Source organism: Podarcis liolepis, assembly GCF_965112155.1.
Source record: "Podarcis liolepis genome assembly, chromosome: 8".
NCBI lineage: Eukaryota > Metazoa > Chordata > Lepidosauria > Squamata > Lacertidae > Podarcis > Podarcis liolepis.
In genome coordinates this window covers 10,858,846-10,874,109 of record NC_139560.1, presented here as the reverse complement: position 1 = coordinate 10,874,109, position 15,264 = coordinate 10,858,846, and the positions used below count along the sequence as shown (strand labels likewise).

The window sequence follows — 15,264 nt, the reverse complement described above, 5'->3', positions numbered from 1 at the left end:
GTCTCAGAAAGTTACAAATGGAATTTTGTTGTTGTTTAGTCATGTCCGACTCTTTGTGACCCCATGGACCAGAGCACGCCAGGCACTCCTGTCTTCCACTGCCTCCCGCAGCTTGGTCAAACTCATGTTCGTAGCTTCGAGAACACTGTCCAACCATCTCGTCCTCTGTCGTCCCCTTCTCCTTGTGCCCTCCATCTTTCCCAACATCAGGGTCTTTTCCAGGGCGTCTTCTCTTCTCATGAGGTGGCCAAAGTCTTGGAGCCTCAGCTTCATGATCTGTCCTTCTAGTGAGCACTCAGGACTGATTTCCTTCAGAATGGAGAGGTTTGATCTTCTTGCAGTCCATGGGACTCTCAAGAGTCTCCTCCAGCACCATAATTCAAAAGCATCAATTCTTCGGCGATCAGCCTTCTTTATGGTCCAGCTCTCACTTCCATACATCACTACTGGGAAAACCATAGCTTTAACTATACGGACCTTTGTTGGCAAGGTGATGTCTCTGCTTTTTAAGATGCTGTCTAGGTTTGTCATTGCTACAAATGGAATAGATGCCTGATTACATTATAGTTCCAGATGTGCTCTTAGAAACAGCTGGATGAATCTGTGCCTACAGTCAGAGGAATTGCAGTAAAAAACCTTCTGGCCCAGGAAGCTGCTATTGGCTGGAAGGCTGTCAGGTGACCCTTCCCTGGATCCAATGGGGACATGCGAGTTGGTGGCTCTCAGGGCCAATCCATATATATATATATGTATAGCAGAACCAAATGATAAAGCTTTTTCCTGGACTGTACTACTTCAGACAACAGGTGGAGGTTGACGTGGTCAAAATGCTCTCTTGCCCCCCAAATCCCCCTCCTCGGTGGGAAGAGTCCAACCTAACCTTCTCCTTGGTATGCTATTTTCCCATTCTATGCATGGCACAAACTCCTTCCTTGGACTAAATGACTTCCAATATAACCTTCCAAAGCTATTATTCTAATTTGCATATAATCCTGAACAGACGACATAGACCCCTTTGTAAGCCCTATAAAATCTGATTGCAGTACAGACTTATGAAGGTGCTTAAATCCATACCCTCCAACATTTTTCCAATGAAAATAGGGATGCCCTATTCCATTATTAGAGGGACACAGGTGGCGCTGTGGGTTAAACCACAGAGCCTAGGATTTGCTGATCAGAAGCTTGGCAGTTCGAATCCTGTGACAGGGTGAGCCCATTGCTCGGTTCCTGCTCGGTTCCTGCTCCTGCCAACCTAGCAGTTTGAAGGCACATCCAAGTGCAGGCAGATAAACAGGTACCGCTCCAGCGGGAAGGTAAACGGTGTTTCCATGCGCTGCTCTGGTTTGCCAGAAGCGGCTTAGTCCTGCTGGCCACATGACCCGGAAGCTGTACGCTGGCTCCCTCGGCCAATAAAGCAAGATGAGCACCGCAACCCCAGAGTCAGCCTCGACTGGACCTAATGGTCAGGGGTTCCTTTACCTTGACCTATTCCATTGTTGTTGTTGTTGTTGTTGTTGTTGTTGTTGTTGTTGTTGTTGTTTTATTTTGTATCCCACCCATCTGGCTGGGTTGCCCCAGCCACTCTGGGTGGCTTCCAACATATATAAAAACATAATAAAGCATTAAACATTTAAAAAACCTTCCCTGTACAGAAGAGGTCTTCTAAAGGTTGCATAGTTACTTATGTCCAGTCCTTTCCCCCCACCCTAAAAAAAATGTTTAGGGGTGCTCTCATTTTGATGCACGAAAATCACCATTTTATAGTTCAAACTGGGAAAAATAAATACAGTAAATGGACAAAAGTACAAAGATTCACAACATGTTTAGGGGTATGCGTACCCCTCCGTCCCCCCAGAAAAAACCCCAGTTTATGTCCTTGGCTCAGGGGTTACATAACTCCAGACCCTCCAACATTTCTCTGATGAAACCTAAGGAAAAGCGAAACATTCCGCAATTAAATCAGAATCTGGGATGGCTTCTGTAAATCCTGGACTGTTCCTAGGAAGTTGGGACACTTGGAGGGTCTGTAAATCTGTTGGGTTTTGGAAATGAGTTTATGGGTTCTCCTGCAATTAATCTGAAGCTTCGTTATTCTAACACCAAAAATCCAAATTTCGAAATCCTGTTCAGTGGCCAGTTTTGACCAAGGTTTCACTTCCGTGACCTGTGTGAGATTCTTATTTTGTCTCATTCCCCACCGCCACCCCTTCCAGTGTGGCAAGCCAGTGTGGTGTAGTGGTTAAGAGCAGTGGACTCGTAATCTGGTGAACCAGGTTCGCTTCCCCACTCCTCCATATGCAGCTGCTGGGTGACCTTGGGCTAGTCACACTTCTCTGAAGTCTCTCAGCCCCACTCACCTCACAGAGTGTTTGTTGTGGGGGAGGAAGGGAAAGGAGAATGTTAGCCACTTTGAGACTCCTTCAGGTAGTGATAAAACGGGATATCAAATCCAAACTCTTCTTCTTCCAGTTTACTCTGAGGAGAAAGCCAGCAAGAAGGCAAAAGCCTGTTTGCAATTCTGGGTGTGACTTGAAGATGGGAACACGGGCTGTCGGCAGATGTAACAGCTGGGGTGGGAAAGAACAATAAACCCATCCTCTTTATCACAAGAGGCATCTTAAGATAGACGAGTAGTAACTGTGGAATGCCCATTGCGTCCAATGAGGTTTCCGTTAAACTAATCAGTTCCGTATGAGGGAGATTCCCCCGATGGTCATTTTGCTCCGTGCATCTAGCCTAGTTAGGAAAATCCAGCATTTCCATGTTGCTGTACATGTTGGGGATTTTAACGCCACGTATCTTAGTACACACACCACCACCCACATCCCCACTCGCTGTGCACATTTGCCAGGAGAGGAAATTAAAGAAGTCTTGATCTGCAGATGCAGGGAGAATGGGATGGGAAAATGATAAGGTGGCTGAGTAAACTGTACCACTGCAGCCTGCAAAAGGTTAGGTGGGAGAGAGCACGTTTCTGAATGCTCTCCCACGGATCCTCGCAAGATGAAAGCTAGCACAACAGGGAGACGTGTTCCTGATAAGCCATCTCATTCTTCTGCTACCTTTTTTTGTTTGTAAGGGATTATCTTCTCGTGTGGAAATGTTTCAAAAACGCTATCCCTGAAGGCCTAAATGATACAGGAATGTGCAAGAACTGTGAGCTGCTGTAAAAATTAGCAGGACTTTTTCTCTCTCGTACACAATTTTAGATTCTAAAGCACCCTGAAGATAGGGTGAAGCATGGTTACTTTATCATCATCAGTGTTTTTAAAAATAATAATAAATAATTGCTGTTTTCCATGGTTTTTTACTCTTTTATGCCATTTTTATTGTATCTTGTACATCACCTTGAGTTTCGCATATGGAAGGCGATTAATCCATTTATGAAAACAATATCATTTTTGTTCATCTAGGCTATTTCTCATTAGCTCAGATCACAGTCCATGGTGTAATTTTTGGCCTTCGTCTGTTAATAAGATGGCGTAAGATTTGTCCTGTGCATAGTTAACATTGCGTGAACGCTTTTAGGAAATCTGATTGCATTTCTCTCAAAGTATGTTTGGTCTGAATTATCGCTAAGCTGCTTTTGCCACTCATGGCTTCGTAATTCGATTTGAGACAACTTGTGTGTAACTGTTGCTGACAATGTCCTTCCTAGGTCCTCGGTGCCACCTGCCTTTTGATGCCCCTTATGTCACCAACGGTGGCGTTTTCTGCGGTGTCTCCGATGATGCTCCGACAACTCAGAAATGCCAAGTGATTTGCTCTCCAGGCTTCCACAGTGTCAGAGAAGAGTTGCTGCTCTGTGATACGGAGACAGGCCTCTGGCTAGGAGGTCCAGCCCATTCCCAGATCTGCCAGAGTAAGTGCAGAAGTTAAGAGTTTGCTGACTTGGCCGGAGGTTCTGCTGGGCTGTGGCTAGTAGAGAATTCAGCATGGCCATGAAAAAGCTAGATTTTAGTCCATTGGGTAGGGTTTATTTTGTAGCCTATGTCATGCTCCCATTCTTTTTTGATTGTATTGAGGGGGTTTGTGGGATTCTGGAGCAGAGACCTGTCAGGAGTGACCGTGGTCCACTGGTACCAAGTCGTACGGGAAACAGCCTTACTAGAAAAGCTAACCAACAGACTGAAACGGACACGGGGACAAATAAAAGAGGACACCTAGGATGGGCACGCTCCCGAGAGTGGCGGGGTGTGGAGGATGTTAATTTCCGTTTGCCACTGAGCAGTGCTTTGGAGTCACAAGACTCTGTTTACATTCCACACATTCCATACTGTTGGAAGTCTCACGGGAGACGGGAGACGGATGTGACGTACTGGTTTCCTGTTCCTTTGTTGTTCAGTTGCTCTCTGCTCTCACAGAGAGAGGATGTGTTTTTGGTCTGCGTAGTTGGCAATAAAACTCTTTGCAATGTAGCCCAAAATCTCATCACTTCCGTGTGCTGCTTTGATTCTCTGCTGAATGGGGGATGTGCCTGGAGCCTTATCAGAGGATCAGGTTGTCAATCACGTTGGGGGACTCGGCTGGAGGAAGATGAGCTTTATCAGCTTGGTCAAACGGCGATCCCAACAGAGTGTGCTCTCCCAGGCACGGGATAGCCGCTCGGGTTCACAGAGTGGTGCACGCACCCTGCAGCCGGGGGCGGAGCGAGCCGCCCATGGCGGACATTCGGCGTGTCGCCTGCCTGCGACTCCCAAGCCTCCACCAAGCTGTCAAAATGAAGGCAGAAGGGGGGAATCTGCTGGCAAAGCTGCACAGTACCCCTTCCCCCGACGGCTCAGGGTAGGCTTGGGAGTCGCGGGCAGGCGGCACGCCAAATGTCACCCCCTAAGCAAAGAAACCCGAAATTATGCAACTAACAATGCAATTTTCATTGTTTTCAAGTTGTTTTAAACTCCGTGAGTAAAACTTTCGAACCATATTTTTGGACTGAAGATTTTCTATTTCAATGCAAGAGTCAGTTTTTATTCATCCAGCAGCTTCCGCATGCATAATATTAACAATCACAACAGACTAGCCTCTATTGCTTAGAGTAACACTGAATTCAAGTCCCATTGATTTCTATGGGTCTACTCTAAGTACGACCTAAGCCTTGATACAGGCCACTATCTTTTAAGATCGCTCCCTTTGCTAATGTTTTAGAAGTCTACAGGAGCAGATGGAAGAGGAAACTTTGTTGCTCCAGCCTGATTTTTGGATGTGGCCCAATATCCTTAATTGTTCCCCCTGCATTTAGTACCTCCACCTTCCAAATGAACAACATTGTGGAAAATCAGAGGATTTAATAAGAGTCGCTTTGGTTCTGTAGCTACTCCTGAATTGCTGTGGGAGGGACAAATGATTAGCTTGTGGCCTCCAAAATTGCCAATTCCTAAAAACCTCAGCACCTCCGTCCTCAATGTGTTTGCCTGAAAGTAAGATCTAGTGACTTCAGTGAGATTTGCCTCCAAGCTTTGGACGAATCTGATGGAGGTGCTTACTCTGAGCTAAACAGATGAGCACCAGATGTTTGAACTTGGCAGCTACTGTCAGTTCACGTAATCTCCAGAATTTGGTGACTTCTGTATATAGATTTATTTTTATTTTTCTGCTGCTGCTGGAAGCAATTGGTCCTCCAGGTTTATTGCTATCCTTACTGCCTTCCCAGCCACTTGGCATTCTGAGTCACCCCCCCGCCCCTGGAAGAATAAAAGCAAATATTGGAGGGGGGGATTTTTTTGAATCTTGGCACACACCACTAACCCTTCTGGCTGCACGTGATGAACCATCTGGGCATGTCAACATTCTTGAATAGAGAGGAGTTGTGACCTGCATATAACAGCGGAAGACATGCATTTTGCATTTGCATATCAGGTTAAATGGACTTTCCCCTCCCATGCAGTTTATCTCCATTCACCTTTTGGCTGTGTTCGCAATGAATCTGCCTTTTAAACCTGTATGAGAACAAAACAGCCTAAGATGATCTCTTTTATAGTTCTGTCCTCTGCATCTTTACTCAGAAGCAAGTCCCTCTGTGTCCAACAAGGCTTTTGCTAGGTACAGTGGTACCTTGGTTCTTGAACTTAATCCATTCCGGGAGTCCGTTCGACTCCCAGAACCATTCAAAAACCAAGGTGCGGCTTCTGATTGGCTGCAGGAACTCCCTGCACTCAAGCGGAAGCGGCGTTGGAAATTCGGCTTCCGAAAAACGTTTGCAAACCGGAACACATACTTCTGGGTTTGCGGCGTTTGGGAGATGATTTGTTTGGCAGCTAAGCCGTTCGATAACCAAGCTATGACCGTACTTAAAAGAACTTGGGACACAGGTTCATGTACAAATTAGCCCAAAATGTGCACAGACTAATGTATACGTTTAGATGCCTCTGGAGAAATTATGGGTTGGATCCAGCCAAGTCAATCTGTTAGCGCAAGGACCTCTGTTTGTGCAATGGGATTCCCTCTCCCTGCTATTCTTCTACAACCCCCAAATTGGTTCTGGGTCCCCCTCCTGACCCTCTGGAACATTTTTGGGCTGATGCTGATAGAGAGAGGAGCGAGAGGTGAAATTCCATAGCGCAGGTGGAAGTCCTTTTGGTAATAGGATGACGTCACGGGGTGTAACCCTCAGCTAGTGGGCAGCTGGATTCTTAGCACTAGGGATGAACGAATCCGTCAGTGCTGGTTTCTCATTTTTTCCAGCCTAAAGTTCACTTCTCCACATTTCCACTTTAGTTTACACATTAGTCCTCCTGAAAATTAATCAGCTTTAGGGTGCAAATATCTTCTAAGGTGCACAGGTTTGCACGTGAAATGCCTTTGTTCCAGCATCAGATATGGATAATGAGAGAGAAGGTGGGTTTTGTCTTAGTCACCCGCTGCTAGTCCAGTCTGAATTCTTGGCTTCTCCCCCCAAAGCCCCCATTGATGAGGAGATTGAAAAATGTGTGTAAAATAATAATAGAGAGAACATGTGTCTGAGTGTTTTGTATAACACTGGTTTCTTTTGTTCTCCTTCAAGGGCTCCAGCCGTTCCAGAGCGTACAAACTCAAACCCACTTCCAACTCGTCTTGCCTCCTGAGAAGACCTGTGGTCCAGACTTTTCCAAGTTGCTTGGGGCATTCCAGATCTTTATTCTGGATGAGATGAAGGCCCGTGGCTTTTGTCATATTCAGGTATTCATACCTTCTTCTTCTTTGGCGATCACTCATAGCCGAGTCAGATGGTCTTCCACGAACATGATTTTAACAATGTGTCCGTAAGTGACTGTGGAGGCCAATTCTGGATCCACACGTCCTTCCACAGTAGGGACATAGGTTTCTAGGCGGGAGTTGATCACGGTGTGGATTTGCCAAGCGTGCCTTCCTCTTAGCACGTTTCTCCCTTGCGTCCTGAGTTTGAGTGTCTTCAAAGCCCATGACACCTTTGGTAAAGACTGTTCTCCAACTGGAGCGCTCGCAGGCCAGTGTTTCCCAGTTGGTTATACTACTTTTTTTTTTTTTTAGTTTTGGCTTTGAGAGAGTCTTTAAACCTCTTTTGTTGACCACCAGCATTACACTTTCCATTTTTAAGTTAATAATTCATAGCAGCTTTCCAAGCAATCCAAGGGTCTATTTTGATGCTATTTTTGTGTTATGTATGGATTTTTTTTTATTTTTTCCCCCTTTCTTTTTTCTGAATCTGTTGTATTTATTTAATTTATAAAGGTAAAGGTAAAGGTAAAGGGACCCCTGAACATTAGGCCCAGTCGTGACCGACTCTAGGGTTGCGGCGCTCATCTTGCTTTACTGGTCAAGGAAGCCTGCGTACAGCTTCCTGGTCATGTGGCCAGCATGACTAAGCCGCTTCTGGCGAACCAGAGCAGCGCACAGAAACGCTGTTTACCTTCCCGCCGGAGCAATACCTATTTATCTACTTGCACTTTGACGTGCTTTAAACTGCTAGATTGGCAGGAGCAGGGACCGAGCAACAGGAGCTACCCCATCACGGGGATTCGAACCACCGACCTTCTGAGCAGCAAGTCCTAGGCTCTGTGGTTTAACCCACAGCGCCACCTGCTTCCCTATTGATACTTGATACACCGTCCTTAATTCAAGGATCACACACAAAATAAAAATCCAGGAATCACAAGGTGGCTTACAGCGCAAAAACACAAAAATACATACAGTAACATAATAACAAGCAAAACAATCTCTTCTCCCTGCCCCCAGTTTAAAATGCCAATGCCGGGGGGTGGGGGTGGGGAGAGAGAAGAATACTTTTGCCTGGTGTCTAAATATATGTACTGAATATGCCAGGCCAGCCTCACTGGGGAGAACATTCTACAAACAGGGAGCCACCACAAAAAGGCCCATTCTTGTGTTGCTGTCCTCTGGGCCTCTCGTGGAGGAAGCACACAACTAAGGACTTTGGATAATACCGGTAATTGCAGGGCCCGGGTCAGTTAATATGGGGAGAGGCGATTCTTAAGGATATTGCAGTCCTGAGCTGCTTAAGCTTTATAGGTCAAAACCAGCGCTTTGAATTGCATCTGGAAACCGATTGGCAGCCATTGCAGTCGGTCCAGGATTGAATTTTGCACAACAATGTCGCACAGATCCCTAGTTTCCTAACTGTCCTAGGAGACTCCATCTCTACTCTCAGCCCCCTTAGCAAACTGTGATTCCCATGGCTCTTTGAGGGATACCATGAATGTTAATGTGATATAATGGTGCTTTAAATAGGTGTGGATGTGAACGGGTCAGTGGACAAGTAAACTAATATCACCTTTCCCAATATCCAGTGAGGAAGTCCCTCATCGTGTCTAATTTGGTCCTCAGCTAAACGCTACAAAGAACCAACCTTTGTCAAGTTTGGCAGTGGAACCAACTAACTTTTGGGGGCATTGCGAAATACATTTCCCCCTCTTCCTTTACATCTGCTGTTCCAGAACTTGGGATAATTAAGAAAACAAATGTGCACCGGAAAACCTAGCTCATTTGGGCAGCTTCAAAAAATGTAGAAGGATATATATTCCAGTGTGTTATGGTCATTATATTGAAGATTGCCAAGTCACATAAAAGGTTTTCCACTTGGCCTGCCTTATTTTAGCATGTGCCTTGTTTAGCGCTTCAGAATTCATGGGGAAGGCTGGTAGGATTGTCATCTCACCCTGCTTTGGCTAAAACTGGTTCAGCATCCCATTCATTCCCTCCAGCTGCTTCCTCAAACCATGCCCTCCAGATGTTTTAGACTACAACTCCCATCAGGTCCAGCCAGCAAAGCCGTGAACAGTCTGCAAACTTGCAGGAGAGCCTTTCACAACCTGTTGCTCTCCAAATACAGACTGGAGAGACGGGCGGCTGGAGCCTGCCCTACCTGGACCCAGTGGCATAGCGTGGGGGGTGCAGGGGGGGCTGGCTGCACCGGGCGCAACATCTGGGGGTTAGGGTTAGGGGGCGCAAATCCACAGGTTAGGGGGCGCAAATTACTTGCCATGCTGACAACCCACGCTACGCCACTGCCCGGACCTCGTTCCGCCCCCCAGCCAGCAGCTGATTGGCTGAATGGGGAGGGGGCGGAGCAATGGCCAGCAAGCAAGGAGGGGTGTCACTCAGGCTCAGGAAGTCCATGCCAGGTCGCAAACCCTGCCCATCACTTAGATGGATGAGCGGTAATTATTACATAAAGAGGGATTTGCTCTCCTGTGGTAGGAAGTTGCAAGAGCAGCGTGTTTACATGCTGCAGTGATAGAAAACACTGGAATTTTCTGGTGTTTTGTCATATAGCCTAGTTACCAGAAGGAACGTGGGTGGCGCTGTGGGTTAAACCACAGAGCCTAGGACTTGCTGTTCAGAAGCTTGGCAGTTCGAATCCCTGCGACGGGGTGAGCTCCCGCTGCTCGGTCCCAGCTCCTGCCAACCTAGCAGTTCGAAAGCACGTCAAAGTGCAAGTAGATAAATAGATACCGCTCTGCCAGGAAGGTAAACGGCATTTCCGTGCGCTGCTCTGGTTCGCCAGAAGTGGCTTAGTCATGCTGGCCACATGACTTAGAAGCTGTACGCCAGCTCCCTCAGCCAATAAAGCGAGATGAGCGCCGCAACCCCAGAGTTGGCCACGACTGGACCTAATGTTCAGGGGTCCCTTTACCTTTACCTAGTTTACCATATGCAATCAGAGCATAGTGGAAAGATAGGCAGCATAACCATAATATTGCATCAATTTCCCACAGAGCAACTACATGCCAACTGTTCTTCCTTCTTCCTCTGCTAAAAACCCACTGTCTTAAGTCTCTCTCTGCTTCGGTCTCTCTCTGTTCAAACTGTGACACACAGAGAAAAAGACCACTCAGAGCCATCAACCTCATTTGGTTAAGCCCTTCACCTCCCATCATTTGCTAGGTAGGCAAAACCACCATGCTCTACCCATTTATAATACACCCAGCAGGTGGAAAAGTCATGCTTCGAAAAATTTGGCTTCTTCTTCTTAAGGTAAATGCATTTGAACACCTGGTATCTGTTCCTGTCTGCGATGATTCTTCCGTGCTGGTCCAGTGCCTTGCTGCTGACCGTCTAGGAGTGAACATCACCTGGAGAGCTTTTCTTGAGGAAGTCCCAGCTGCTTCGCTTCCAGATTTGCACAACATTGGTGGGTTTAGCTGTTAATGTGTCCCGTTCTTCCAAAATGATTCCTGTCTCCCTATTCATAGACGTGTGCTAGAAATCTGCCAGGAAAATTGTGAGGTTGTTGATTGTTATTTTTTCAGTTTCTCCCTGGAACGAGTGGAAGGTTGGGAAAAAAAAAAAACACCAACCCTGAAATTTGACACTGCAGAGGAAAATCTGGTTTAACTATCCACTTGGGATGGAATCGTGCTTAAATATGATCATCACTGAGGGTTTTCCTCCTCTGCTCTTTCTAATCGGCCTTTAACAAAAATATATCTAGTTCCACATTCCCAGAGGCATAAGCTACTGGGATGGGAGTGGCAGCACTGGGAGGAGACCAACAATAATAGCACCAGCACTTGTAGTGTATAACATGGGGAACTGGGCCATCAGTTGGTGGTCTGGTGCAACTGACAAAGTCACTGTAGACAATGCAGACCTAGAAGGACCCTATGGTCTTACACAAGCAAAAGACTATCCATCCATTAAAAGTAATAGAATCACAGAAATGTAGAGTTGGAAGAGACCCCGAGGGTCATCCATTCCAACTCCCTGAAATGCAGGAATCTGAAGTGTTATGCCTATCGGTGTGGTTGCTCGAGAGTGATCAGGCAAGATCCCTCACTGGTCTTTTCAAAGGCTTTATTATTGGTGCAAAAACATTTACAATGCAGAACGCCTCTATTCCATGTCTTGCTCATTCACTAGCAGAATCTGAGAGTGGGCGGTCCTTAAATTTTCCCCAGCAGAGTAGTCTCTTGACCCCCAGCCGACGCCTCCCCTCTCTGCGCGAAAGCCTATTGTGCAAGGAAGGCTTGGGTAAAGGGGGACCTCCCTCCTCCCTGCTTTAACTATCTGGTTTAACTATCCACTTGGGACGGAATCGTGCTTAAATATGATCATCACTGAGGGTTTTCCTCCTCTGCTCTTTCTAATCGGCCTTTAACAAAAATATATCTAGTTCCACATTCCCAGAGGCATAAGCTACTGGGATGGGAGTTGCAGCACTGGCAGGAAACCAACAGTAATAGCACCAGCACTTGTAGTGTATAACATGGGGAACTGGGCCATCTGTTGGTGGTCTGGTGCATCTGACAAAGTGAAGTCACTCTAGACAATGCAGAGCTAGAAGGACCCTATGGTCTTGCACAAGCAAAAGACTATCCATCCATTAAAAGTAATAGAATCACCGAAATGTAGAGTTGGAAGAGACCCCGAGGGTCATCCATTCCAACTCCCTGAAATGCAGGAATCTGAAGTGTTATGCCTATCGGTGTGGTTGCTCGAGAATGATCAGGCAAGATCCCTCACTGGTCTTTTCAAAGGCTTTATTATTGGTGCAAAAACATTTACAATGCAGAATGCCTCTATTCCATGTCTTGCTCATTCACTAGCAGAATCTGAGAGTGGGCGGTCCTTAAACTTTCCCCAGCAGAGTAGTCTCTTGACCCCCAGCCGACGCCTCCCCTCTCTGCGCGAAAGCCTATTGTGCAAGGAAGGCTTGGGTAAAGGGGGACCTCCCTCCTCCCTGCTTTGCTCAGGCAAGGTGTCCTGGCACTGCCTTGCATCCTCTGAGCCCTGCAGCTCTTCCTTAGAGGCATGGCTTCCTTCCTCCACTGAGGAAGTGCTGCTTCCCATGGTTATTGGAGGCCCTCTGTACTCCATCTGCCCTTCCCCCTCTTGCCTCTGAGCTGATGGCAGTTCCCTGACATAAAGCATCCATGACAGATGGCCATCTAATCTCTGCCTAAAGACCTCCAAGGATGGAGAGTCCTACTGCCTCCCGAAGGAGTCTGTTCAACTGTTGAAGAACTCTCACCGTCAGAAAGTTATTCCAGATATTTAGTCAGGATAACTTGTGATTTGAATCCATTGGTTATGGTCTTACCCTTCAGAGCAAGAAAACAAGCTTGCTCCATCTCCCATGTGACAGCCCTTGAGATATTTGAAGATGGTTATCATGAAGTCAGGCCATAATTTCCAAGTGTAGCTTCCTTCACACTAATGCTACTGCCTGGATTAGGTGCCACACCCCATCAACAGCTCTGTCATTCTTTTCCCAGAAATTTTGCATGCATTCATTTTCCATTTTGGAATCTCCTGGACTTTGTATATCTGTCTTCCCCATTTTCTTAATGAGGACCAAATGCAAATATCTCCCAAAGCTGGCTTTGGGAGGAATGATTATGTGTAGTATCCAGTTCTGCTATCTATTTGTGTTTACATTTATGCATCTGGACTGGATTATGTGGGGAAGCAGCTATATGTGTATGTTTGTGTGTATCAAGTGTATCAAGTATGTATGTATCAAAGAGCAAGTGGTGTTTAGACACGTATTGAATGTTTGTTTTGGAAGTTCCTCTGGACCACCATGAGGACAATCTGAGTCTGTCCACTGCCTACACAAAGAGTTATTATCAAAATATCATAAACAGAAAATGAAGGAATAACAATCTTGGTGTCCCATCTTTCCATATGGAGTAATGATTTCAAGGTGAACGGAACTCAACTGTTGATTAGGCTTGTTTATCTTGTTTTTTGAAATCATTGCTTTGGGATCTCCGAGTTACAAATCCTGCTCTACATATTTTCGTCTATGGAAACCGGTGTTACAAACACGTGTGTTGCAAATGGTGCAGAATATTGAGCCCTGATTCTCTTCTCCCACCAACCTCTCCTTTAATGCCCTGTTGTATTTAATTTCCTTATAGAAAGAGCAATGGCTGGGGACAATCTCGTTGGGCGCTTTGAGGCACTGGTCAAGAGTGGCGGCTTCGTTCTCCAATTGGGCCCTGAGCAATTCCAAGCAGACACTTCCATCAGTTTCCTTGGGAATGGCACATCTCCTGAAGTTCGCCTGGGATGCAAGAGTGGCTTCCGGAAGGTTTTCAATGCTGGAGAAGTTGCCCCAAGTCTCCAAGGATGTGGTATGGTCCATCTTCATTTCTTTCTGTTTGTTTTCTTAATGTGTTGCAGTTATCAGTCACTTCTGAGCAAAGTTCAGAAACATTTCTTCTCTGAGCTCCATTGTTGTTTAGTCGTTTAGTCGTGTCCGACTCTTCGTGACCCCATGGACCAGAGCACGCCAGGCACTCCTGTCTTCCACTGCCTCCCGCAGTTTTGTCAAACTCATGCTGGTAGCTTCGAGAACACTGTCCAACCATCTTGTCCTCTGTCATCCCCTTCTCCTTGTGCCCTCAATCTTTCCCAGCATCAGGGTCTTTTCCAGGGAGTCTTCTCTTCTCATGAGGTGGCCAAAGTATTGGAGCCTCAGCTTCAGGATCTGTCCTTCCAGTGAGCACTCAGGGCTGATTTCCTTAAGAATGGATCGGTTTGATCTTCTTGCAGCCCACGGGACTGTCAAGAGTCTTCTCCAACACCATAATTCAAAAGCATCAATTCTTCAGCGATCAGCCTTCCTTTGGCTACCTTCAAAGCTGCTTCCTTCTTCTACTTCCCAGAGGTGCAACTGACAGATTAATGCTTAAATAATTTGTTGCCAACTTTATTTGAAAGTGCTTAGAGTTCAGGCCCTTCTTCGTCCAAGAATTAAACAGAGAGGTGTCCAAGACTTTAGATTCTTTTTTCAAGTCATTTGCTGGGTGCATGCCATTTGCTTTGTTTCCACATAGCAGCCTTGAGCTTTTCATAATCCATACTTTAAATATATTAGGAAATTAGCCTTTTGTGAGCCCAAGGAGAGCTGTGTCCTGCTTGTGTCAAAAGAAATAGTGTAAAATGGTAAAATTAAAATACTGAATGCCAGGGAAGAAAATTAAAGAGGCGTATGGTAAGACATCAACGAAAGGAACACTCATTTCATGAGCAAGGAGCACATGGTGCTTTTTTTAATAAAATGATATTTATTAATATTTCACAAACGATAAAAACAAAATCCAACATTTAAACTTTTGAACATTTAAACTACAAAAACAAGACAAATAAAAATACACAGTAGAAAAACAGTTGATAGAAAAAAGATAGAAAGAGGAAAAAAAGTAAAAAATAGAGAGTAAAAAGAAGAGAAAGAGCCACAACGCAAAGATAAAAATGGATTCATATTTTCAAATCTTATATTTTCTTCACTAGTTTCTTGACCTCCTCACACCTCCCATTTTGTATTCCAGTTCAAATATTAAATTCAGCAAATCTTTACCCTCTAACATTTTATTCTTACTCCATATATTAACTTATTATTATAAATATCCATTTCCAATTTTCATTCCCTATTTACATTTTCTTAAGCATCTCTTTATCAGTACCACTTATTTTCAATCAAACGTCATTTCAACATTCCTTAATTTTACAGTGCTTCTGCAGATGATCTTTAAACTTCTTCCAATCTTCCTCCACCGACTCTTCTCCCTGGTCACGGATTCTGCTGGTCATCTCTGCCAGTTCCATGTAGTCCATGACCTTCATTTGCCAAGGAGCACATGGTGCTAAATGGTGCAGATCACTAAGCAGATGTGGATTAAAGCAGTGTGTTGACATGTCGGGAAGCTGAGATGGAGCAGATAGAGGAGATGGCTGACATTTACAGGAAGACAATGAAAACAAATGATTGAGAGACTCAGGAAGGTGTTCGGTGTTCTTCAAAGCTGTGCAAATCCACATTTCTCCAAGGTGTGGGACCCC

General features: G+C 45.5%; 1 protein-coding gene across 1 annotated transcript in view; it reads left to right on the top strand.

The window, feature by feature from the left end:
* TG (thyroglobulin) overlaps nucleotides 1-15,264 on the top strand; it is a 169,895-nt gene that overhangs the window by 28,570 nt on the left and 126,061 nt on the right. Inside the window, exons 17-20 of the mRNA XM_083518405.1 lie at nucleotides 3,659-3,862; nucleotides 7,001-7,155; nucleotides 10,450-10,606; nucleotides 13,338-13,553. Of these exons, the coding sequence (XP_083374531.1) occupies nucleotides 3,659-3,862; nucleotides 7,001-7,155; nucleotides 10,450-10,606; nucleotides 13,338-13,553 (732 nt within the window). The remainder of the gene's footprint in view (nucleotides 1-3,658; nucleotides 3,863-7,000; nucleotides 7,156-10,449; nucleotides 10,607-13,337; nucleotides 13,554-15,264) is intronic.